This window comes from Xiphophorus maculatus, chromosome 1, assembly GCF_002775205.1.
Source record: "Xiphophorus maculatus strain JP 163 A chromosome 1, X_maculatus-5.0-male, whole genome shotgun sequence".
Taxonomy (NCBI): Eukaryota; Metazoa; Chordata; class Actinopteri; order Cyprinodontiformes; family Poeciliidae; genus Xiphophorus; species Xiphophorus maculatus.
The window spans coordinates 13,648,972-13,675,326 of NC_036443.1; the positions used below are offsets into that span (position 1 = coordinate 13,648,972).

Sequence of the window (26,355 nt, forward strand, 5' to 3'; positions counted from 1 at the left end):
GAGTAACAGACTGGAGGCCGTCTGCAATCCCGAGGCCGTCAGCCACAAAATAAAGCCCTGATGGCGGGATTAACAATGTTCCCTGCAAATATTCCAGGAATTTTTTTCACTTGGATGTCTCTTCTGCTTTGGGCTCTTCGAAGACTACGATATAAATACAACCAAGCTGCCTGTGTGCAGAGTTAAGACACCTGGCAATACCTTAATCACAGCTGAATCACGCAGATTACTCACTGCAGACCAAAATAATTATTTAATTTACATAGTCTGCTGTAGTGTCTGAGAACCTACGTATATGGAGACATAATAAAAATAGTAGCACTACTCAGAACACGTAGTCACTGTCGAGACATTGGGCTGTCAGATGGTTATAGGAATGATATGCGGGAAGGAGGAGGGAGGAATATGACAGTTTTGTTTCACATTCTGCCACATGTGAGTGAAATCTGTGTCTTACTTTAAGAGGAAGGACAATCTGGCTCATGTGGCTATAAAGAAATATACCTCGTTCACAGAAACGTAGAAAAATTCACAAACAGTTTCCGTTCAAGTACAGCAGACGTGAAGGTGACGTGAAAAGTGACCAGCGTTTAGATTCAACACTGCTACCAAGATGTTTCTGGAAAAATCAAACTCACCTTAAGTATAGTTTGTCACCTGAAGAACGTGTCACAGTTTGTCTACTTCCTTCCCTATTTAACTGAGATAAATGTGACCTTTACAAAAGCAGACGTTGTTCTGCTTGAACATTTTCATTTTTTTCATGAAAAAAATGTATTTCATTTAGATTTGATGTCAGACGATAGCACAAAGTAGTTCACAACTGTTCAGAGGAAAGTAAATAGTACATACTATAGCTCACAATATGTTTAACAAGTGAAAATCTGAAAAGCACACAGTCGTATTCAGAACCCTTGAAGTCAATAGTTTATTGAATTACGTTTTTGCTGCAGTTGCAACCAGAGACTATCTTTGCACGTACATTTTTCTCAAATCTTCATTGCAAAATATTTCAACTTTGGTCACATTGGTGTGTCTGAGAAGGTCTGATCTTCACATGAATATCCTTTTATGAAAACATTTTATTGTATGTTTGGGGTCATTGTCCTGCTGAAACACAACAATCCAGTCTTTTTCACAAACCCTCCAGCTCCACTCATCTTCATACCACTACCATCATAATAACTCAGGCCAATTTCAATGTACTTGTAACCCACATCATAATGCTGCCAGCGTCATGTTTCATAGGGTTTGTTCAGGATGATGTGAAGTGTAAGTTTTCCACCACAGATTTAATTTTGCATGTTGACTGTAAGGTTACATTTGGGTCTGGTCTGACTGGAGCTTCTCCTTCCACGTGTTTGCTTTGTCCCCTACATCTTTTTGCACAACTTTATTTATATTGACAGCGGTAGACTCTATTTAGGGTTATCAGGGGGGCGTGAATATAAAACCGCACAGTAGATAAGTGAAATATTATTCTTCTACTTCACGATTATGGACTACTTGTTCTAAACCGGTGTTTAAAATCCCAATAAAACACATTCAAGTCTGATTATTGCTGTAGCGTCTAAGTAAAGCCTATGTTTGCGAGGATTTTTAAAGTGCTTCCTTCACAGTAAAAACTGCTGGGTTGAAAATAACCCAATACGTAACCCAGCGCTGGGTCATATATGGACCGACCCAACGCTGGGTTGTTTTAACTCAACTGGGTTGGGTTGAGGGTTTGACCCAGCACATTGGGTCATAGCTGCAACCTAAAGCTTGGGTTAAATTGACCACTGCCCAAAGTTAAAATGACTCAATATTGGGTTGAAATTTATTACCCATTAAAAGGGTCATTTTACCACCATATTTTTATTTTTAATTTTTTTTTTCCTTTTCTACTTTAAAATTCACTATAAAAATTTAACTAAAAACATTCAGATTAGCTCAAAAGAACTTTTATTTGCAAATGTTATACATTCCAACATACATGAAATTTTTAATACAGACGTAAAAGTTACATATAAACAATTGATTAAATCTGCACCCTTTTTTACTTTATTGGTGTACACAACGAAATATTTTCATCAAAAGAGTTTGAAGGAAATGTAAAAAAAAAAAAGTAACATAGTAACAAAGAAGGTTTTTCAATCAGAACATTTAAAACTTATTTAAGGGTTATTGAAGAATTGCATTTATTCTTCCATGGCCTCCAGCTGTGCCCTCATTAATTTTATCGGGGATGACTCGTTTCCTGGGATTTCATATATCACAGTTTGGAGAAAATCCCAAATCTGGATACACGACTTCGGATAACTCACATCAAAAACGAAGAATGATTTGAAACAGCCATCAACGGCCCCCAAAAGAGATGGATATTCCAAAGCAGTTCCATTTATGACGACAAATGCTTGGGAACAACAATACCTGTCCCCAAGCATGAGAACACGTGGATGCTCTGTTGCTGTACTTCCAAGATATTCCACCATATTTGTCCCAATCTGGTGTGTGGAAAAAGCAGAAAGGAAGCCATTAGTCATTTAAAGGTAAGGAGGAACATTCCCCACTAATAATTTTTGACTAATTCTTATATGATTTTTGTTTGATACATTATCAAAAGACCCTTGCGTTTGAAGTTTACATATACTAAATAAAAAGACATATTTTTGGTCAACGCTGTCTCATGTTATATGACATTAAAATTCTTATTTCACGTCAATTAGGACTTGGTAAATTCCAGATTAATGACAGAGAGAACAGTGAGGGAAAAAAAGCATATTTGTTTTAAACTTCTGGTTTCAACTACATTTAAACAGCAAAGAACTCATTCTGACATGAACTTACTGGCTGGACATCAATGAAGGCTTGCTGGACTTCAAGGTTGCTGGGTCTGACCACCTTTCGCCCAACTCTGTAGGGAACAGCAGGGAGGAGTTTTGGCAGCAGCTGCAGTGCCACGTCACCTTGTTTGTCTGTCAAAGAAAAACTCAGATTAAAATGCTACGCAATCAAAAAAGAGCCACAGGAGAAAAAAATTAGTTCAGAAAATGTTCCTTTTGAGCTTCAATACCTTGTGGAAGCAACTCAATCTCAGGCAGAAGACCGCTCTCCTCCTTCTTCCCCATGCGAATGACCTTTGATGAGAACAAGGTGTTCCAGTTCTCTGTCAGTTTTCCACAAGACTGTGGATATAAAACGGCAAAGTCCTGCAAAATCTAACAATCAGAAAAGACAAAAATACAAATCAAATGTAAAAGTGAAATGAACTATTACATTCAACCTTTCATGGGTGCTACAAATGTATGTTCTGGGTAGTTTGACATTTTGAGTTTGATTGTAATTGTACATTTTCACATGGTATTGCAGTTTATTGTTTAACATTTAACTGATCTCAATATGAGGTATAACCTCACCATCCCTGGTGTGTCCAACAAACGTGGGAACTCTGCAAAAATCTGCTGCATTGGGATTGTCCCACTTGAGCGGATCCATCCTGCGCGATATACTGCAGTTTCCCGCATGTATTGGACAACCTGGTCTGCGGGCCAGAAGTTATTTTTTAGCCATTCTGTCATCTGGATGGCACGCTCAGCACTGATGGTTGGTTCTGTGGGGAAAAAAATATTACAGGAATTAAAAGAAAAAAATGTGAGGTAATTCACAGCAATAAGAGCTTAGATTGCTGCTCAAAACAATAGGGCTTGGAAAAAGTCTATGTGCTAGTACCAGGCAAACTTGATCTTTTTGGTGGAGCTTCTGGGGCTGAAAGCATCTTCTTCCTTGGTTGATGCCTTTTCCTTACATTACGGAGACGCTCCTCCAGAAAGCCAGTTGCTGGCCTGTGTTGTCTTCCGCGGGTAAACCAGGCGTCCTGAACATTTTTAACAAAAGAAATATAAAAGTTAAATGTTAGCCTTTCTGTTTTAATGTCCAAATTTTTTATTAAACCTACAACTCAAAGCTCAAACACCATAGTTACAATGATATTTAATGCTAACCATTGTGCAAGTTGTTGAAGTACTTGTGTGCTAGTTCTCTGAAGTGTGAAAACTTACATATCCTGTACCATGGCTGTCTCTTAAACATGGAAACTGGTCCACAATCGAAGATGCCAGAATTGCTTTAGTGTCTAAAGATGGGCTGGAAACAAAAAAAATTACACTCAGTAAGACAGGCAAGTAAAATATTTTATTTTAATTAGTTATTGTAAGATGAAAACATAGAGCAGAAACCTTAAAACACAAACAATTTCCAAAAAATCCAGTTTTTATTAGCCCAACACATACTTTAAGACTTCTTACTGGAGAAATTTTACTTAGGTGAGCACTGCACAATGCCGTTAATGTTCTCACCAAGAGCAAAATGTCACAAAAACAACCTAATTGATCCAGTTTTTACAAGAAATACTCACTTTTCTCCATATTGATCCATCAAGTGTGACACAAGTGTTCTGACCATGCACCGTCTTTCACGAATGGATATATGCTGATTTCCATCAAGACTGATAACCACAGGTCTACCTTCAGGGGAGGCACTGAGGATCTCACGGATGTTCTACAGATAAATAGTGAAAAATAAAATAGCTGTTATTTAGGTGCAGTTTAATATTCTTAGAAATTTAAGAAAAGATGAGATGTGTCATTTTTAATTTTAATTAGTAAGAATGGATGTCAATATGTTATGTAGGAAAGGTTGATTGTGCAGCTTAACTTACAAATGCTGCTCTTCCAACAGAAGAAACTCCACTCTCTAATTCAGCATGTGGTGTAGGATCAGCATCTTCAGTTGTTTTAGGGCTAGATGTCCAGTGTGCTCAAAGTGAGCACACTGGAGCACACTATCTTGAAGTTGAATATGTGTTATGAATTACTCTTAGGTGAGAAAAAAATTCCTTATGTTATGTCCTAAAGACATCCCACATTTAAAACACACATATCCCATTTTGTCTTGTCCTATGACTCAAAGCATACCTCAAGAAATTTTGCAAAATGACGTTGAAATTTCAGACGAGGACCAAGGTGAGGAATCAGGGATGTCAGGCAGTTAGCATCCAAAAGAAAGAAGCTTTCTTCATCAATGTTTTCAGCTGAAATATATTAGAAATTACATATTAATATTTTCAATCCAAAGAATTCCTGCCAATGCATGCTTTTAAGTACACACACACACACATGTATATACTTAACCTACCTTCAAAAGCAGGGATTAGGTCAGAAAGTTTCCATTCAGTCAGCTTCTGTTTTACAAACTCATCCATCTTTCAGATCTTTCAGGGAAAAAAGTGATACAATTTGAGTCATTTTTTTCCTATGTGGAAAATAACCTGTACAATGTGTGCAAAAATATTTTATTTAGGACAATCACCAAATATTTTACAGCAAATAAGAAAAAAATAATAGGACATTGACTATATGTTTAGCAGCTAATAACCCTGAACAAATGTAAAACATCACTTTTTGGGACACCAGGAGAGATCACACTGTTCAGTCTTGTTTTCACCAGCGCAACCTGATACCTGACAACATGAAGCAGATCTGTGTAAACCCAAAAGTTAATCCAGCTGTTTTCACTAATAACTGTATGTTTTTAATTCCACCTTGGTGGCTAATAATGGCCAGAATAACATACGTGCGCATTATCTAATTTCTGCGTCATGATGATGTTGCTGCTTACATAAAATCATATGGTAATGACAGATACAGTATAGCCGTCAGTTTGTGTTAAGCATATGCCATCGCAGAGTGTGCTGATCTGACAGAACACCGGTGGGGACGACTCCAAACATGTCGGAGCACTTTTAAATTAAGAGATATTTCAATAAATCGAGCAGATATTTTATTGTTACATAGTTAAATCTTCACTAGAAATCTGTAAAAGTTACTTTTATTTGACAGAAAGCATATTATCCAACTTTAGCTTCCCCTCCTCTGCCATTGCTGGTGCATACTTTTTTTTTCTTCTCCACTGCCTCAGTCGGTTTCACCCAGGTTAGCCGTATAATAGCATAGCATAGTGTGTTCAGTAAGAAATAAAAGGCTTAATGAAAATGGCATTTAACAGTTATATTACTGATATATTACTATGAATACCTGTATAGCCTGTATCGCTTCGGACACCGCTACTGCAAAGCCTCCAGTCCCTACTTGTCGCTATAGATCCGTTATTAGCATTCTGGCTAAGCTACCACCTTTTGCGCGCGCTAGTGAACGAGGCCCGCGAAAACCAGGGAGCAAAGCGCCATCTCTCCCTCCCACACCCTCACCTTTTTTTTTAAACCAAATTGGATAAATTATCTTTGAATTAAATGAATTATTTCAAAAACATTACCCTATCAACGAAGATGATAGGTTAAATCAAATAATTAAATTAAAGTTACATAAATTTAATTTAAAAAATCTGTAGTATATGAAGAATACAATAACCCTATAAACTTTAAAAATATTATGCCATGATATTGTAACTTACCATGTTTTATTTGAATTGAGAAATCCAGTGTTGTCTGATCAGGTCACAGTCCAGTTGAAAATGGAGGTTTGTGAAGAGGGCAATGGATTTTTACCCAATTGGTTGGGTCAAACTGTATTTGACCCAACCAATTGGGTAAAGTGTTGAGTCAACTGAACCTGAAACCTAACAGAATCAGTTAAGTGGAGTTCATTAAAACAAAAAAAAAAGTCAACCCAACCGCTGGGTCACTACTTTTGATCCAATATTGGGTCAAAGTAACCCAACATATGACCCAGCATCTCTTACCCAGAAGTTGGGTTATGAAAATAACCCAGCATTTTTTACTGTGTTCTGAATCGACAATCAATTAAGAATTGCTTTGCTTGGGGTAAAAAAAAAAACCATAATCACCCCTATCATTTGCTCTGTAATATCCGGCTTCCATTTCATCTCCAGAGCTTTTAGCGCGTCTTTGGCGCGGTCAGTTTCGGTAAACAGCGCTCTGTGGATTTGAGCGCATTATACCGATCAGCGACTCCACCACTGCAGTAGCAGCAGCTCGTTGCGGAAAAGAGCCGCATGCGGGCCTGCGTGGAGCCGCAGAGAGCCAGTCATAGGTAGACTGCTCATTTTTAATGATCCCAGTGGCTCCCGCTGCTGCTGCTGCTGCTGCTGCTGCTGCTGCGCTGATGATGATGATGATGATGATGATGATGATGATGATGATGATGATGATGATGATGATGATGACCGGACTTAAACCGAACCTGCACCAAAATGCGCCAGAATCTTACTCGCTCCGGAGCAAAACGTGCTTATGAAAAAAAAAAAACAACCGACTAGAATCTGATAACTAAATGAGGGTGATTGGTTAAATGAACGCCTGATTTCTGCGTTTTACGTAAGCAATTTTTTTTTTTTTTTTTTTTTTTTGCGTAATTTTGCGCCGGGTGTTAGATGCCTCGTGGAGCGGGATTATTTTTGCCAAAGAGATCTGAGCAGGGGTTCTCCCTCCTCCCTGCATCAGCCGTCCTCAGCAGCAGACGCGGAAGCTCGCTCAGACAGCTCCTCGTCTGCAGAAACGCCGTAAACAAACGCAGGGAGCTGGTTTCACGAAATCAGCGTCGCCTTCTGCTGCTGCACCCCGACGACTGAAGGCAAGTGTTCTCTCCATCTTTATTTCTTTGTACTTGTTATTTTGTCAACATGATCGTGCAGTGCAACGGCTTGCACGGCTCTTACATAAAATGAGCGGAGGGCAGTTTATGAACATGACACGACTTGGTAGTACTGATATTTGCATGATTTTGCCTGTGTGCGTTTATTTGTTTGGACTTTTTTTTTTTTACTGTGTGCGGCAGCGTGCAGCTGTGTCAGGGAGATCAAGAAATGGCGAGGTAGAGATGGAAAGATGGGCAGAGCAAAGGGAATCAGTTTGTGTCTTAGGGAGTGTGAATACACATGGGTTAGTTACAACACCGTGTTGTGCGTCTGTTTGATTTAAAGACAGACACGTAGAGCTGCACAGGAAAGTTGTGCTGATGGAGAGGTGAAGGCTGAAAGGAAAATTACGCGAACCTCTACACTGGGGGGTTATTTTTTATTACGAGTCCACTAAACACACCATTTACTGAAATTAAATAGAATTTTTTAAACAGAAATAATTTGAGTTAATGCATTTCTTTTTTTTTTTATTACAATTTATTTTTCTTAGTTTTTTTCATAAAAGATGGTTAAAGTTGAAATGTCCGCCAGAGCCGGCACAAGATTGTACCGGGCCTTAAGCAGATTTTAATAAGGGGGGCTTCTACTTCTTAGCCCCTTCAGCCGCTGCCCACAGTTTTAAGGTGGGTCCTGTTTGAACTCAAAGGTCGTGTTTTCCAGTTACCAGTTAAAAAAAAAGGAAGACCCTAAAGACCCTCCGACTAGTAAAGTTTTGCATCAGTGTGGAGGTTTTCCCCCCAGAAACTTTCTAAGCCAGATCCACCAGCAGCCTACTAATGTTTTCATGTAAAAAAAAAAAAAAGTTAAAAGAAGATGTGAAAATATGATGAGGTAATTATGTGTTATTGGAAGACATTGTTGACAATACACGAACTAGAGTCTTAAAAAGGCAAACACAATAAATGCATTGAGCTCAATAAATGTAATTTATTTTGCACTTCAGTTAAATCCTAATTAAGTAATCAACCGGCGGCTCTGGAAAAAGCTATGTAAAGCTGGTCACATTTGAAACAAAGAAATGAAAAGAAATACTGTCTAAAATGAACAATGATAAATAAGCATATTTGTATTGTTAACTAAATATTGTAGGGTTCACAATTTAGGTTTTTATAGCACTAAGTTTTTGTGTGTTTTCTAAATTCTACCTTTTTGTTTAAAGGTCCTACCTTTCTGTTTTGAGGTGCCTTTGCAGAACAGGTGTGCCTGTCCCAAAACTGATGCGATCCTTCTAGTCCGAGGGAAACCCTGAATGTGGCTGCAGCACATAAAGAAGTGGTAGATGTTGCAGGTGTTAACTATTTATTTACACTTTTAATGATAACTATCTCATTAAACAACTGGCTCTCTGTTTAAAAAAAAAAATCAAGCAACTTGTTGTGAAATAAATATAAGAACATCCTGTTTTGCTAATAGCAGTTCACACCAAATCAAACAGCAAGTCACAACCTTTTACAACTTGCAACTAGAACGCTCTCAGCTCGGCCGTGATGTCATTCCAACCTTTGACTTCCAGCGCTAATCGAATGCAGTTTCAACACGGATTCGGTTGAGTCAGGAAGGAGGGGCCAAGTTTGGCTGACAGCTATTGGCAAAATTTGCAAATATATGTCAAGATGGATTTCACAGCAGTTCCCGTGTGGATGAAAAGTGACTCTAGCTCAGGTACAAGCAGCAGAAAAAAATCTGTTAGTAATAAATTAGGAGTCTTCACTAAGTTAATCAAACTTCAGTGTCTTATTAAAGTGTTCACTCCTTTCGAACCTTTTCATACCATGACTCTTTAAAAACACACACTTTAATGTGTGTTATTGGGATTTTCTGATATGCCTAGGCCGGTCCTATTGCGATAAACAATAATATTGTTGTTTGGAAACCTTTTTCAATTAATAATGGCATTGAGAAGACAATCTCAAAGCTCAATAAACTTTAAAATCTAATTAACATTTGAACACTGAAACTATAAGACCTTTAAAATATTCAAAAAGAATAAAGAAAACAGCAGAAAACAAATAAAACAAATTATGAAGTCGGTGTAAACAAAATTATCTTTCAAAAAAATGGTTAGTTGAGATCAAAGCACCAGACTGAAGATTTTTATCATCCAGTTTATGGTAAAAGAGAAAAACGATAAATCATGCAAATAGAAATTATTGAGTTTCTTTTAATTTATCATGCAATTAATTGATTTATTGTTTATTGTTTACCAACAAAGAGGAATGAAAATAAAAAATAATTTCCAGAATAATTCACCAATCTAGGATCTAGGCATCTAGTTAGTAACTCAAATCCACCTGTTTGTAATGTAGTCACAGTGTATCTGCAACTGTTCTGCTTTAGCAGTCATGATGGCCGAGGAACATAGAAAGATCAGGGTTAAAGGTCAAACCAACCAAGTCATGGTTGCACACCTAATCTGATAAGTAGGGGGAAAGAGCGTTAGTCAGAGAAGTAGTCTTGAAAGAAAAAGATTCCAATGAACAAAAATGACATTTTGAGATTTATGGCCTACGTGAGAGCTCAAGTGTTCTCGGGGCCTCCTGAAGATTTTGGGGTCTTGGTTCGGTTTACCTCTGGTTGACAGTTTTATCCTCCATTTAAAAGAGAAGTAAAATCCAGAAATTTTGTATTGTATTCATATGATTGGAGTATTTTTCAGAAACTGCGTATTTTATGTTTTGTTTTAAAAATCTAATAACATGTTTGTCTTATTTTTCAGCTTTTATTCACCAATGTGCTTGGGACTCCTACATCCTAGAGCGTTTTCCTGAAAATGGGATCATAATAAACCTCTCGAGGATTGAGAACAACTGCTAGCATGTTGCAATCTTCCTCCAGAGCAGGTGAAACTTTACCCCTCTGTAAGTTTCAGAATAAGTTGCAGAGATGGGGCCTGGTTCTCACCCTCTGCGCCGCCGTCCTCTGGCTTCCTGAGGCAGCGGGGTCGACACTGAACTGCCATACGACGTGCATCTGCGCCTCGAACATCGTCAGCTGCTCCAAGATGGACCTGAGTGCCGTTCCCACTGGTCTGCCACTCTATACCACTGTGCTGGATCTCAGCTACAACGCCATATCTCGGCTCAGATCTGATTGGACTACTGTCAAGCTTCCGAATCTCCATAACCTCTTGCTCAGCCACAACGATCTCTTTTTCCTTTCCTCTGAAGCTTTTATAAATGTGAAGCAACTGCGCTACTTGGACCTGTCCTCCAACAAACTGCATATGCTGGATGAGTTTGTTTTCGAGCCTTTGGTCTACTTGGAGGTCCTCTTGCTCTACAACAACCAAATTTCACAGATTGACAGGACAGCCTTTGCCACCATGATCAACCTTCAGAAGCTGTATCTCAGCCAGAACCAAATCTCCCGCTTCCCAGGGGAGCTGATCAAAGACAGGTATCGCCTGGAAAAGCTGAGCCTCCTGGACGTTTCGTCCAACAGGATCAAAAAGGTTCCCATAGATGACCTTAATATGCTGCCTGCCTGGATTAAAAATGGCCTCTACTTCCACAACAACCCTCTGCAGTGTACCTGTAATCTCTACACACTCCTGGCCCACTGGTACATTCGTAAGCTGAACTCTGTTGTGGACTTCAGTGACGAGTTCACGTGCGTCCTGCCTAATTCGCAGAAAACCCAGATTTTCGATCTTAGTGGCGAAAGCATGAACTGCAGCACGTTCAAGGAGGCAGACGAAGAGGCTTTCCTGGAGCAAACGTTGATCCTCAGCTGTGACACCAAACACCGTGACATGATGAAGACCTGGGCGTTGCCCGGGACGTCAGGAGACAACCAGACTGCAAAGGTCCTGCCAAACGGGAATCTGCAGATAAGTCCGGTGAGGTACGATGACTCCGGGACCTACACGTGCTTTGCTGTGAGCGAAAGTTTTAATGAGACTATCTACATTGTGCTGAAGGTTCACAACTTCACCATGCATGGGGCTGGGGAGACTTTGAACACAGCTTACACTACCTTGGTGGGCTGCCTGGCCAGTGTGGTGCTGGTGCTCATGTACCTCTACTTGACACCGTGCCGCTGTTTCTGCTGTCCCAGCAAAGGGAAGAACCGGGGCGAGGACAGCATCCACTCCTCGATGCTCAGCGTCACTCCCACCCACGAGGACCCGGCGATGAAGGCCGAGCTGAACAGGCACGTTGCGTTCATCGACTCCAAAGACTTGCAGGGCCAGAATGGCAAGGTGAATCCCAACGGGGACGAGGACAATGACGACTTGGATGGAGAGGCTGGCTCTCTCATGAAGGGGAAGAGGAAGAAATCGGTAGCAGAGTCCATTAGCTCCGTCTTCTCAGACACTCCCATGGTGGTTTGAGTCGACAGTGACGCTAATGGGCACATTAAGAGCCATGATTTATTGAATTTAAACTCCTACTGTGACCCTGTGCGGGGAAAGGCTAGAGGGATGGATAGCAAACTTATTATTGCATCTGAAAGGGAGCTCAAAGCGAATTGTCTTGTTGTCAAAGAGGACAATAAGCCAGACTTTTCCAGCGTTTCAACCTGTAGCAATTACTATTCATACTGTGAAAGGAAAGGATGCATATAGGATGTGGAACCTATTAGAGAAGAAATGTGGTTGTTAGCAGCACTCAGGAAGCGATGTACTACAACCGATTGAGAATTGTAAAAATTTGCAGATTTCAAAAACAACATTTTACATTTTGGTATAAATCAAAACCGTGGTTTCCTCATAATTGTATTTTTAATGAAGAATTTGGATAGGCTGCATCATATCAAACAAAGACAGAAACTGACGTGACCAGGCTCTGAGTAGAAGTGACATTCACCTCGAATTATATATATACGTAGTGACACGGCATGCCATAAAAACTATTGCATTAAATTATATGAGATCCTAACGCTTGAGATATGTAACCAAGGTAAGAACATATGGATTTCTCAGAAATAGGTTTTTACCCTATTTTTTATCTGACCCTTAGCGGATACAGATTGATCCTGCTTTATATAAGTTATGAAGCCATATCTGGCAGCTATTTATCAATTACACATGATAAGTAAAAATTTCCTAATTGCACGGTTGACAATTTTTGCGTAACCATATGCTGAAATAATTGTGCATTCAGTTTCTCCCTTATTGTTTCTGCATATCTGCAGTGAAAACCAGACAATATTTTGACCGCCTCTCACAGGTAATCGTACGCAGTCGCCTGCAGAAGCACATAAGGTGCAGAAAGGTATTTTGTTCTGACAGATTATTAACATGTTGTCTCAATCCTGTAAACACATAGGTACTAAACTCCTTACAAGGACGGAGACAGCTCTGGTTGTCGTCCGCGGAGGTGCCAAATGCTGTTAAATTTTCTTCTTGGCAAAGTAACAGCATTGGTTGTGCTAATCCAGAGCTTAAAGCTCAGATGCTCAGATGCTTAGCTTATGCTGCATTATGTTATTTTATTCTTAAGAGAAGAGGTGCACATTACGGGAAAGCTGAAAGTCTATACTTTTTTATTGTTTGAGTAGGCAAGCCTGTGTTCAGATGTGATAAATGAGATGTAGTTTGAAAAATGAGGTTCGGTTCGATCAATAGTTCCCAGTGTCACACCTGAAATGTAGCCTTTTTTTTTTCTCCCTTTCTTGCTAGAATCTGATGTTTGTTGTATCAGCAGTAAAGCATTGGGGTCTGAGTAACCTTAATGGTTTCCGTCTTAAAAATAAGCTTATGAATAATGGAGATGCAGCTGTACATTACTGGCAGGAAAAGCTAGAGTTAGCCCCAGCTGCCACAAAAACAAAATTATCAGGGTTTTTTGAAACGGACTGTGCAAGATTGTCAAAGTGGGGTTCTGCTAAAAGGTTATAAGCTGTTAATAACTAAATATCTTAAAGTTAGAATAAATCCAGACTAGTTGGTACCGCAGGCAAAGCTAACAGCAAGTCCGAAAGGGGTAAACATGTCTACCATTTTAAAATAACTACAAAGTCAAGATGGTCCTAGCCATTTATGGAACCGTTTTTTAGATGTAAGCCGTATTTAAGTTTGCATTCTGGCGTTCTTTAAAGGAGCATCCACCTGCAGGTTCTGTTTTAAGCTCCTACATTCTCATGCTTTGTCCTGTTAAAGTTAATAAATCTTTGATGCCCTGATGTCTACACCTGACCCTAATCTTGACATCTAATCTTGACCCTTTCCTGTAACATTAAACAGATGCTGACTTGGTTCTCCGAAGAAAAGTACATAAATGCATGTTTCATTAGGTACTTTTTTCAAACAGGAAAATAATTTGTTATTCAATACCTCATAGGTCTATTCCTATATAGATATTTATTTGCTTCTCTGTAAATGACAGGACAATGCAAGTATGATGATGTTTTAAAAGGCTATTAGATGGGGTTTGAATAAACCGCTGTGACATCTTTAAAAGTTGTTTTAAGGCTGTGGAAGTTTGTTTTGGTCCTGACTCCTCTCTGTCATGCTGTTAGGATTTACTATCCGGTACCAACTAATCTGGATTTATACAAAATTAAAACGATAGGAGTCTTACCTGCAGCAGGTTGTTTTTTGGTCAGAGTAAATGCTGAGTAGAAATGGTCGGGCAGTGTAAAAATCATGAAAAATCATTACTGATGCACCACTATTTTTTATACCAAAACTTTCTCTTGACTGGAAACTTTCTACATGCTATGTTCTCCTCCATTTGTTTTGTGAAAAAAACTGCCTAGTTCAGACAGGTTGTTGGATTAAACATTTATAAAATACTTCTTATTAAGGCCTATGAGATTGTCAGGTTTGGAGTTTCTTTTAAATCTGCTTTGATCAACTCTCCTTTTGGTTTAGCCATTAGCTGGATTCATGCTAACGCCCCGCCCATACGAACCTGGATACTTTGCAAAATAGAGATTTTTTACAGGATTTTTCTGGTAACAGAGGTTTTAAAAGTTGTTTTCCAAAATGGTTTATACGTTTTGTTTAGGATTGATTTACATTCACATCACTCTATCCTGACCCTTCAGGCGTGGAAGCTAATAATGAAGAGGGATGAGGAAACTATGTTGTTGTGGGAGACTCTTAACCCCAGCATTGCTTTTGCTCCTCTGCAGAGCTCCTTCTTTTGAATTCAGAGGTAGTTAAAGTCTCCACCTGCAATATTGCTCTAGCTTAGAGTAAAATGCAGCATACTGAGTTTCTTTCCTTCAAATTTGTCCTTATCTCCTGGAGACACAATAACTGCTTAAACCTCTTCAGAACCCATCTTCAAATATTCTTCAAATATCCCTTTAGATACCCTTAGAATATCATTTAAACATTGAACGCTTTGGTTCATCCAGAAGGAGCAGTTTCATTAATCTGTCCTGGGTTTATGTTGCAGCACAACAAGGCCAACTGGGCGTAAATGCTATTTTTATCTTTTGATTGGAAGAAGTTTGAGTCTGCCTTCCATGTCTTTCTCTCTTTGAACCAGTGGGGATCGATCATGTTATCGTCACCGTGACACAAAACGAGGCATTTTCTTTGCCTTAATCTGTACTGACAGCCCCAGTTCAGCCCAGATGTGTTTGCTTTGTTTGCGTCTTTCCCGGTCATTATAAAGCTGCCCTTTCTTAGGCTGGAAAGCAATCACTCAGCAATGAATGCGATGCCCTTTAAGAAGTCTGCAATTTGCCTGAAGCTTTCATCAAGCGTTTTCACTCCCAACTGAGTCATGTGGTTGCAAAGTGCAGCACAATACCAAATTTCCTTTATGCCTCTGACTTGTTATTCAAAACAAAAAATTCTAAAACAATGATGACTACATAAAATCGCATCTTCGAAACTTTAAAAAAAATCAATTTACGCATTTCTGGTGCAATGTTTTCTTACGCAAAATTCTTGGAATATTCACAGTTGCCGCATGCACAGCAGCATCTCCTGAGTGGGTGAGAAAAGGAAGTCACACTTGTCAGAGAGGTGGTGTGTGCGAATCATATCACTCTGTCACACGCTGAAACACCAGGTGGAGAAACAGACAGCAGCAGAAAATACCAAGCCACACTTAAAAAAGCTGCATACATAACCCTCACAGACGGGCAGCGTTTGTCCTAGAGAGAAAACCGTTTTAAGGGTTTTTCTTGTTTTTTGTCCTTTTGCAGCTGAAATGTGTGCTTTTAATCCATCATAATGGTGACACTTAAGACAGCGCGAGAAGCTGAGATCACAAACTTATATCATGGCTTTTGAGTAGCTCGGCACATTAATCAACCATTATGAAGAAGGAGATACATTTCCACTAGATCCACTCTGATGTTCGACCTCCACAGTTCGTATCGTAGTTCTCTATTGCGTTTTGTTAAGTGCTTTTTGCAAAGGTCCTGACATAAAGGGAAAATCTCGGCTATTTTTCTCCAAAGCAAATCTGCCTTTGTGTATATCTATTTAAACAATATAAATATCTATCTATCTATATATATATACATGTATGTATTAAGACTCGCATTCTGTGTTTAGTATTGATTAGCTGTGTACTGTTCTGATGTACTGACTGTATTCTTGTATATTCCAATACTGTTCATTTTACATTTTGTCTGCCTTTGTGCTAATGTTATCTGTTCCAACATCCAAGTCTTATTATAAATGTTTATTTTTAAGCAGGGTAGGAATTAGTTATTTTTTATTGAAATGGCTGGGCAAACAGAAAATGCCTGAACATGGTATCAAAACCTGCATGTAGAGAGTGCCACGTTTCTTTCTTTCTTTTTTAAAAAAAAAATAACTTAAGAGATATAAATCCTAATCGGCAGTGACTAGACTGTATGTAGCCTCTAGTTATATTCAATCAGTATTGGATTTTTTTTGTTCCTAAAGCCATAAGAAATTAAAAACACAGTGCTTTACTAGATTGTTATGCCATACGATGTAGGGAGCTGCTGGCAGGTGAGTGAGGGAAGTGGGAAACAGAGGGGTCCACTGAATTTCTGAAAAACAAGTGGGTATGAGAAGCTCACTAAATAGTAGATAAATAGATTTCCTCAGGACTGTGTAACGTCTCTAACTTCCTCACATTTACAGCATCTTTTAAGCAAAACCCTCAAACCTACTATTTCCGCACCTTGCAGGCTCTTTGCTCTTAAGATTAGATAAATCCAGCCAGGTTAAAAAGGGAAGAGAACGCGTTCTTACTACCCCGCTGCACATAATCATCTTTCATCCATAGCTATAAAGTAGCAATCAGCCATGAGTAGGTGAGGCAGAAAGCTTGTTGCTTTTACCCGAGGCCATAGCATAAGAAGGGAGCTTTAAGCAGCACTGAAAGCACTGTGTTTATTGACCACAACTTTAAAAATGATAAGGTTGGTCACTGCCATAAAAACTCAGAGGCCTCGTAGCTGAAGGATAATGGCTTTGCATGGTATGCTTAAAAGCTTCTCTGGCTGCAGGATAGCTGCAAACTATAGGCATTAAAGAAGAGTAATACACAATAATTTGACATAATAAAAGATACAGTTTTACATCTTGTGTCGTTTTCATTTGTCTATAAATCATAAGGCAATTAAACTGTGATGCTAACTTTATTGCAAAGTTCTGATCTGCTTTGCCTAATACATAGTGGGTTAAATCTGTGGATTAGGTGGTGCTCCACTCATAGCACCATATATAACCCTTCTATTGAAATCTAACTGTTGTTCATACATTTAATATACAGTCAGTCAGCTTTAGTAGATTGACTAGATTGAGTAAATGCTTTTTCATAGATCATAGCTCAGTCAAGATGCTCTAAACCGGCGTTTCCCAATTCCGGTCCTCAGGCCTCCCTGCCCTGCATGTTTTAGGTGTTTCCCTTCTGCTACACACCTGGATTGAATATATGGGTGATCAACAGGTTTCTGCAGCACTTGATGGTCATGCAATCATTTGAATCAGCTGCTCTGGAATAGAGGCACATCTAAAACATGCAGAGCAGGGGGGCCTGAGGACCGGAATTGGGAAACGCTGCTCTAAACCAGTGATCAGTGTTTTACTGCCCTCTGGTGGTAAAACATGCATCGTACAACCATTAACGTTAACCTGCAACGATTTATAAATGATTCTTTATAATCTAATACATTAGTATAAATAAAGTAAAGAGAAGGAGATCAAACATACTGATTGTAGTGGTGACAGCAAAATCTCTAAGCTTCTCAATTGTTAAGGTCAAAATTTGAATAAGGTCATTTTACCATAAATCAGCCAAGAGGTGCTCTGAATTTCTGACAGTCGTCAAAACAAGTAGAAAACTCATGAAGAGTCAATATCTACTCCCAGAGAGCTCCAGATGATAAGAAAAAGTCGTTTCAAAGTTAGGAAATGCGTGCTCACTGCATAGCACTCCCCTGCTGAAGGAAAAGACGCATGGAAGATTTTCTGAGGAACATTTGGACTAAAAATTTAATTCTTTGGATCCTGTTACACATATTTGGGGGAGAAACCGCACTTCATATCACTCCAAACACATTGGTGCCAGGGGTTTCATCATACTGCACTGGCAGACATCATATAATTGGAGAAAATTCACTGTGACAGTCATGACAAGAATTAGAATATAAAACAGTGGTGGATGTTTTTTTTTCTTTTTCTTTCAGCAGAATAATCATCCTAAACAGATCTGAAGACTATAAACTGGTTCTAGAGAAATAAAATTTAAGCTGCATGGTAGTGGCCCAGTCAATCACAAAGCATGAATCTAACTGAATACTTGGGGAAAGTAGTAAATATCGTGTCATCATGGACGGACATTGTGTTGAAGGCGGAGTGTCAGAAAGAGCAGGCGCTTTAGAGACCGAGGCCAATTTCAAGGCATAAATTATGAATTTCTTTTAAGTTATGTTTGACATATACAGCATTTTCATAACAATAGAAGGCAGTATAGTTACTTTATTGGGCTATAAAATGGCCCTGTATGCCTAGAAAAAACATAATACCTCCTCTTCACGTAACAGAAAACCTGCCTTGTCCGCGCATTTACAATAATTTATTTTTGTGACAGAACCTAAGGTTGTTTGGCATCATTTGACTTAATCTGAGGTTCGTTACTGACATCTAAATTTATATACTGAAAGCACTAGTAAGTCCTTAAGCAATCACACTAAACGTTTTAAGCAGATAAAGCAAAGAAAAATGTTCCAAATGAGCATAATTCAACTAAACTGTGAGGAAACAACTACGGCAGACATGGGGATGAAACGCGGATATTGTTTTTTAGAAATTTTCAAAACGGACAACCATTTTCTTGGCAAATTAATTTTTCTTATTGCAAAGAGCAGGTAGAGAGGCAAGACAGATACAGACCGAGAGACATGAAGTGAAGTAAGAATAACTTAAACACATCTCAACTGTTGAAGCAATTAATTGCATTAAACAATAGTACAACCAAACACAAACACTGTAAATACACTTGCTTGGACATTTTCCAAAAAGACAAGGCGAAAGTATATGTAATGTAACGAGAATTTTTTTTTTATTTGAAATTGTAACAGTAAAATGCTCTTAACGGATTCAACGGAAACACTGCATTCAGCACAATATTCAGATGTTAGTCTAAACTAGAAATATTACCATCACTGTGACAGCAATTATTATGACTGCGAAAAGAAGAAAAAAAAACTATTTGACCTTTACATAATAATCTCACAGTGGCATTTATATAATTTCAACGTGGGCTTCATTTTAACTAAACACATTCAAGTACTTGAACTGAAACTGGAAGTCTGATTAATATTCTTATCAGCCCTGAGTTTTGTACAATATTTAATTGCAGAAAATTTGCATGGAACAAAGATACTGTACAGTATCCTGTGAAAAAGGTGTGCAGCTGTTAAAGCAGGTTTTGCATTTGTACCTGTGTCATCTACAAACTCAAAACTCAAAAGTCTGTATGCGTTAGTATTACATGGGTCAGTCTGTATTAACACTTGGCTAAACAATAAATTTTAGTACCTCTTGAAATGAAATGACAAAAATTAAAAAATAAATGTCTGATTAAGCAAAAAAAAAACCAACAACATAAAATTAGAATCTTTTCTGCAAAAAGTGCAGTCAGCTGCACATAGACTGTTTCTCAAATGAGGGAGCCATGCAGTTACGATGGCGTCGCTCCAGCTTCAACGTTGGCAGGCTGGTTTGTCTTGTGGAAAGGGGTTTCTTTGTATATAAACCAACAATTTCCTCCCCACAGGATGAGGTTAAGGAATCCAAATATCTGCAGAGGAGTGAGGACAGAAATTGAAAATTAGCTGAAAAGGATGCATGGTTTTACTTTCCCCTTCCCCCCTTTTATAAATAATTTGTAATTACTCCAGAGAGGTAATACTTTGCAGAACTACCTTTTCTTTTCATTACAGCTACAAGTCTTTGAGAGAATTAATGTTTCTAACATCGTTGACAGTTTGGTCCATCCATCTTTGCAAAGCAGCTCAAGTTTAATCAGATTCATCTTCCTTTCCATTGTGGCTCTGGCTTCATGTTGTCCTGCTGAAAAGTGAGCCTCCACTAAAGTCTCTAAAGATTTTTTTTTCCAAGATTGCCTCGTATGTTGAACTAACCGTCTCCCCATTAACTCTGAGCAACGTCTTAGAATCTGCATAAAGAAAAAGAATGAGGGTGTGATGCTGCCACCACCATGATTGACCATGAATTGCCAGCAATCTGTTTAGCTCTGACCTAAACCGATGGGAACATGTTCATCCACATGCTTGCCTTTTGTTTTACATGACATGTGGGAAGCTGCAAGCAGAACGTCTGACTTTTTTCAGGAACATCTTTTCCAGCCTCCCATTAATGGGACAGATTGGTTGAGTGCATAACTAATATTGCTCCTGTCAACAGATTCTCTCACCTGAGTGGTGAATTCCTACTTGTTTTGGTTACCCTGAATCTCTTGACTGCTTTTCTGACAAATGCTTACTTTCCCTGGTGTGTCAGTGAAGGATGGTGGTTTTGTGAAGCCGTTTCATTTTTCAGAAAGAAAATCCTGACCCTCTGTGACACTCAGACCTTGAGATATTGCTGTGCAAGCTAACCCTGATGATTTCTGAAGGAAACTGGTTGCACTGAATTTTACTGTTCAGTAGCAGAGTCTAAAAAAAAAATCCAAAACATGCACACAACACTTTTCAGACCTTTTTAAAATTTTGATTGAAAACCATGTTCTTTTGTTTTTAATTCCACTTGACAAGTGCGACCAACAAAACTCACAGAAAAGACACAGTCGTTTGTGCAAAACATGGAACAGTCCTGTCTAGATACAAACCTGATTTTTTTTGTGCAAAGAAATGCCAAGTTGTGTTATAACTCACCACAGAAGAATTTAATTTGCCCATAGAGGGCAAAGCTCCTGGGGTGCAAGTGTTGTTTTGCTTGCAAACTTCAAGAACACGGGAAATAGTTTCAAAACTAGTGGCTGACTTGACATCAGTCAAGCCTCTAGCCCAGGCGGAGGATGATACGAGCCACAGGAAAGCCAAGGATGCAGTCACCAGCAGATCCTAGAGAAACAGCAAACAAGGAAGTATAAAAACAGGCTTAATCTTGTGTTTAGTTTCAGGGCCATACATAAACAAGCAGGTTTAATAAGACAGAATGGTTTTTTCCCCCCCTGATTTGATTGAACCAATCATAACACTACAGAACATATCTGAGTAGCTGTTTACCACTGATTGGATGCGTTTTATGCAGTTCAAAAGAAAATAAGAGGAAGGCAGCTGAACACGGGGGGGGAAAGCCCCTGGATTCACACATGTCCCAATTTTTACAGCATGACTGGATCTAAAAATGTCATTATTGCAAGTCTTTTTTTTGTATTAAACTCTGTAGATTTGACAACACCAACTGTTTTAAATCATCTGCACTAAGTTGTCTACAAAGATAAAGAAAAACACATGTATCTACACATGTTTGGGAAAGTGGATGTTCTCATCATAAATTAGGAAATGAAAAGCAAAAGGTAACTCCATTTTTATGGAAAATAAGCAAAATTGAAGTAAAGCAAAATGATAAATAGAATTTTTTTCCCCTTTTTGTGAAAAATTGAAGTAATTCATGTTGTTTTCTAGTCACGTTTTAAAATAACAAAAAACAGCATTTTTTTTTAAATATTCCTAGGCAGGAATAGATATATGCTTTCATTGCTTTAAAACATGGAAATGCAAATTTAAATATTTGCTCATATGTTTTTCAAACAAAAAAAATTGAATTAAATCTTGTTTTTACTCACTTCTATATCAGTTTCTTTTCTCCCATTCAGACTCCAAAATCTAGTTGAGAGTGTGTTGGGTTTTTTTTAAGTTGTGTTTTTTTTATGGCTATATAGATTTACAAAATTTCCTATAAGTAAACCAAAATGGAAACAAGCAAATCTTTAAATCCTGAACAATAGTCCAGAGAAGCTTCTCTAAGCCGATGTTTTCAGTAAGCAACAGATTCCTTCTGCTGTGGCCGAGATTCCTCACAGTCACCCGCCTCACTAGCTTATGACAACACAGCAACATTGCTCCTCCAGTGTTGCCCGTGGTGCTTCCTCACAGAAACGTTTGCACAACACCAATGTCCTTCATTTGCTTGGCAACCACACCCTTCACAGTCCTTCACTCACACGGCTCTGCTACACTTTCTCCGAACTCAAGTAAGATTCAGGACGAGGGTGTAGATACAATTATTCCACGACATTTCTTGCTTGAGGTTTCTTTTGATCCACATTTATCAAGTCTGTTTAAACAAAGCAAGAAAAGAATGCAAGAAATCCATGCAAACGTACCATGATGGGACCCCGAGTGGATTCTCTGTACAAGTGCTGATAGCCCAGATACAGGATTAACGAGGCGGTGCTGTAGAGAAAAGCCAAAACCCCAATGCAGACGTAGAATTGTGCAGAGGACGAGTGATCTCCGGTCAGGAAGTAGTTGTGGGTCGTTCTGTTGGGTTCACAGTCAGGAACCTCATAGGGATGGTCCATCAACCTTTGCACACAAATGAGCATTTTTTTTCTCTAAGAAACCACAGTTTTAAAATAACTTTGCATTGTGAAACGGCTAATATCTTCAGTAATTCCGTTGCAGTGGTTTAAAATCCTTTCAAAAAAGACGCAAGAGTAAGCGCTGGAACGAATCGCTCAGTCTCTGCAGAACGGAGTCCTACCCTTTCCCCACACACTGCTAAGCAAACAGATGTTGGAAAATATTTCCAGTCACAAAAACAATATAATGATGTGGAAATAACGTCCTGTCACGTCTTTTGATTTGGCCTGATTCTGAGCCGTGGAACACCTTCTTATTTTATTTTATTTTTTTTATTATAAAAAGTTTGACTCACTGCCTGAAAAATATCCATGTGTCTGCTACAGAGTCAGGTGTGTAAAGATTTTCTCATAATATCTTCTAATGCTACAGCAAAATAAAGGCAGACATGCAATAGTGTTGAAGAGTTGAGGTGATGTTCAGCGAGTTTACAGTCACATCCTTCACCTGTATTGGACAAATTTTCAAACCCATGGGATTACAAACATTATGTTAATGGATATCAAATATCGACACTTTCACAACCAATCACTGTTCATTTTGTTACTTGATCAGGGGGATAAATTCAGCCAGCAGCCCCCAAGAGTAGTACCACTAAAATGGTCAAAAACAGTGAAGAGCTTAACAGCTGTGTATTAGGAATAGTCTAGTCTCAGTCTAGAGGTTTATTTTCCACTAAAACAGTGTCATGTCTATTTGTTTGAGTTGTTTTAAAGAGGCAGTACTATGTGTTTCCCAGTCATATAGTATCATTTTATAGCACAATCGAGTAACTATGTGACCTTCAGTTGTTATAAAAATTCTGTATATGTCAAACAAGACATTAGAGAAATTTTACTTCATAATTTAACGCCTTGAAATTGGGCCTGTGTCTTTTTGAGAAAGTCCTGCTCCAACTTTCAGAAAATCATCACTCCTCTTTTAACCCTTTAAAGTTTTGAGTGGCATTTCACTGAGAAGTAGCTCATACAAAGAGCTCAACAGGCACGCAGATCCACCAGGTGTTTGCTAAATGCTGCTGGCTAGTCTGCAGGAGCTGACTGTGCAAGTCGCAGCAGAGGGTTGCGCTTTGAGGCAGAAATATGGAAACTGCAGCTCCGAGGAGGAGCCCACCCAGCCGTTTTCCACAGCTGAATGGTTGCCACGGGAGATTAAAGGATTTCTCAAACATGCATGAAATAATCAAAGCAACACTCCGGGTATGTTTCTTATGAGGAAATAACATCAGAACATGATGTAAAGCTTAAAAAACGTTGATTTTACAAACAATCCCCCTTTAAATCACTAAAAGCAGCTAAAGTAGAGTAAATGTGAGTAGCTCTTAAACTACCACTGTTCTAAGGATTTGTTCCTTTTTCTACAAACTCTTGGCAATACAAGATCTGAGAGGTAAAGAACAGTTCATGGTTTTTAAAAAATTGCAGACTGTGCCTTTAATGCAACAAGTTTGTTCGTTGTTTCCTGTTCTATAAAAAAACTCTTGTTACATCTGTATCTTTTTTTGCTTAAGATTTCAGTCTAAATGCTTTTTTTTTTTTATCTTGAGGTAATCCTAGCAGGGAAAACTCAAAACAACCCCTGATTGGGTGACCTGGGATTACTTGGACGTACCTGAACGGGTAGTTGAATAACGCAGTTACTTCCTCAGTTTTGCCTCCTTTGCACTGGATGTTGAAGCTGGTGGATCCGCTGTAACCTCCAGTTGTAGCGAAGGCGAATATGGAAAAAACCTGTAACCACAGAGGGGAAAACAGAGGGGACACACAGTTGGAGGAAAGAAATGAGGAAGAGGGTGATGAAATGAAAAGTGCTGATCTAACGCTAATATACATGAGTGCGTGCTTCCTCGTATTTGACATGAAAAATGTTGACAGGAAGAGTCTCGATAACATGATTTTCAATGTAGGGCTCACTCTTTAAAAAAAAAATAAAATAAAAGGGTAAAAATTGTGAGGCAATGGATAGATGAAAGCTGCAAATGTTTATATTAGATACTGCAATTATTTCTCGGCATGTTTCGCAACAACTGCCCACTTCCACCAGGAGCTGCAGAGGTTTGGGCATGATTCAGTCTGACATAAACCACGAAAGTGCAACGCATTTCACATTGAAGCTCAAATAATAACTCCTCTGGGCGTGGGGACGATCACAAGACCAACTGCCTAATCAATTTGTGAGGTATTTCTGGCAAGCAGAGATGAGCTACCCACGTAAACACACACCCAGAACCACACGGGCCATATGGAGCAGAAATCCTGTAAAACTCACCCATTCTAGCACACGGATGAACGCCAGAGGCTCCTTCAGGGGTCCAAAGTCGAGAGTGAATCCCGATGAGAGCACTTTCTAATAAACATAAATACAGAATGTGTTAGAAAATATGAAGTAATCTGCTACCGAGGTGGGCTTATCGAGAAAAAAACAACAAAAAACCAGAGAAGGAGATCTGCTGGTTGAAAAACAAAACTTTTATCCTGGTTTCCTCTGAGTGTTGTGGCCCCTGATGTTACCTGAGCTACGGATTCCATGTTCGCTCCGAGGGAAAAACAGACTAATAAAACTTATCCGCTTCTTTTCGGCCTTGCAGCTCCGTGCAGGCTCCTTGTGTCGAGTCAAACTTTTCTGCGAATCGCAGTGGCTGACACGTGACCATAGACGTTAAGGCGTTAAGAAGAGGGGACGGCAGGGGGCGCTGCTGGGAAAGCGAAGAAATAAGGGGATTTTTATTTTTTTTACTCGTCATGTGGACTTGATTTTTATCCAAAACATACTGACTAGGGTTTTATTAGTTTTATTGAGAAGAATTTCTGAATTAAATCGGATTTAGCAAAAAAATTTCTTCCTCTCTAATGCAAAATCAGATTACAGATGAATGGTTACATTTGTGGAAGTGGCTCCAACAGATTCTTGGAGAAACATGCGAGTTCTCAGTCCAGAAGATACAGGAAAGTACTCTCTAGCGCTCTGTGATGAACAGCCACTTCGCAGAGGGAAAACGTTTTTTACACAACTGGTCAAAAGTTTTGAGACGCCTCAATTTGTCAAAGTCCCAGTGCACAAAGAAGTGAAAGCGACCGAGGCTAAAAATGAATCACAGAATCAGTTCATAGGTCAACATTTATTCTAAACTTTAGTCTCATCAAAGTTGCCACCTTTTGTAGATATAACAGCTGAACAAACTTGTAGATGTTTTTTCTATGTGAGAAATCAAAAGACTCTTCCGAGAGTTCTTCCTGTTTCTATTGCAGAAATGTCCATGAGTATGTGGCACTTGAAGGTTGAAGGCTGAAGGTTGCTTCGCTTTCATTCAGCTCTATCCAAACTCCCAACACCCAGCTTGAAGAGATTAAGTCTGGAGACTGATCTGCATACTCCATGTTTTCAAGCTTACTCATTTTTTTATGAGCTAGTTCTGGCATAGTTTGGATTAATGCTTTGGGTCATCATCTTGCTGTACGATGAACCTCTGACAAACTAGGAACCATTCTTTCCCCTACTGAACAGCGTAGAAAGATCCTGCTTGAGGAACCGAATATTTCAAATTTTCATTCATCACACCGTCTTCCAGTTTTCAGAACTCCATCAGTAGTGTTTCATGGCCCAGTCAAGCCTGTTTATCTCATTCTCACTTTGTAGCAATGGCTTTTTTAAAAAAAAAACTCATCCTGTCAAGCCTGAACCTGGAAATCTTCCTCT

General features: G+C 38.9%; 3 protein-coding genes across 7 annotated transcripts; 1 reads left to right on the forward strand and 2 right to left on the reverse strand.

Moving 5' to 3' along the window:
* Positions 1–1,955: 1,955 nt before the first annotated feature.
* Positions 1,956–7,583, reverse strand: LOC111608972. 5 transcript variants are annotated; one of them, XM_023335943.1, is made up of 11 exons: positions 6,844–7,583; positions 6,451–6,615; positions 5,176–5,251; positions 4,956–5,071; positions 4,397–4,539; positions 4,041–4,125; positions 3,712–3,856; positions 3,399–3,592; positions 3,056–3,200; positions 2,830–2,957; positions 1,956–2,486 (listed from the first exon to the last, which is right to left on the reverse strand). In XM_023335943.1, the coding sequence occupies exons 3-11, from the start codon at positions 5,240–5,242 to the stop codon at positions 2,181–2,183; spliced, it is 1,329 nt and encodes a 442-aa protein (XP_023191711.1). In that variant the 5' UTR covers positions 5,243–5,251; positions 6,451–6,615; positions 6,844–7,583; the 3' UTR covers positions 1,956–2,180. The 5 variants fall into 5 exon arrangements, with proteins under 5 accessions (XP_023191711.1, XP_023191706.1, XP_023191731.1 ...); XM_023335938.1 differs by having other exon boundaries at positions 6,451–7,583; XM_023335963.1 differs by having other exon boundaries at positions 4,700–5,071; positions 6,451–7,583.
* A 2,793-nt stretch (positions 7,584–10,376) lies between these two features.
* On the forward strand, positions 10,377–17,121 carry LOC102237004 (amphoterin-induced protein 1-like). Its single transcript, XM_005801335.2, has one exon. The coding sequence runs from the start codon at positions 10,472–10,474 to the stop codon at positions 11,987–11,989; it is 1,518 nt and encodes a 505-aa protein (XP_005801392.1). The 5' UTR covers positions 10,377–10,471; the 3' UTR covers positions 11,990–17,121.
* Positions 17,122–19,082: 1,961 nt separating this feature from the next.
* LOC102237260 (synaptophysin-like protein 1) lies at positions 19,083–25,302 on the reverse strand. Its single transcript, XM_005801336.3, has 6 exons — positions 25,170–25,302; positions 24,928–25,005; positions 24,271–24,389; positions 22,401–22,602; positions 20,944–21,132; positions 19,083–19,847 (listed from the first exon to the last, which is right to left on the reverse strand). The coding sequence occupies exons 1-6, from the start codon at positions 25,185–25,187 to the stop codon at positions 19,728–19,730; spliced, it is 726 nt and encodes a 241-aa protein (XP_005801393.1). The 5' UTR covers positions 25,188–25,302; the 3' UTR covers positions 19,083–19,727.
* Positions 25,303–26,355: the final 1,053 nt, after the last annotated feature.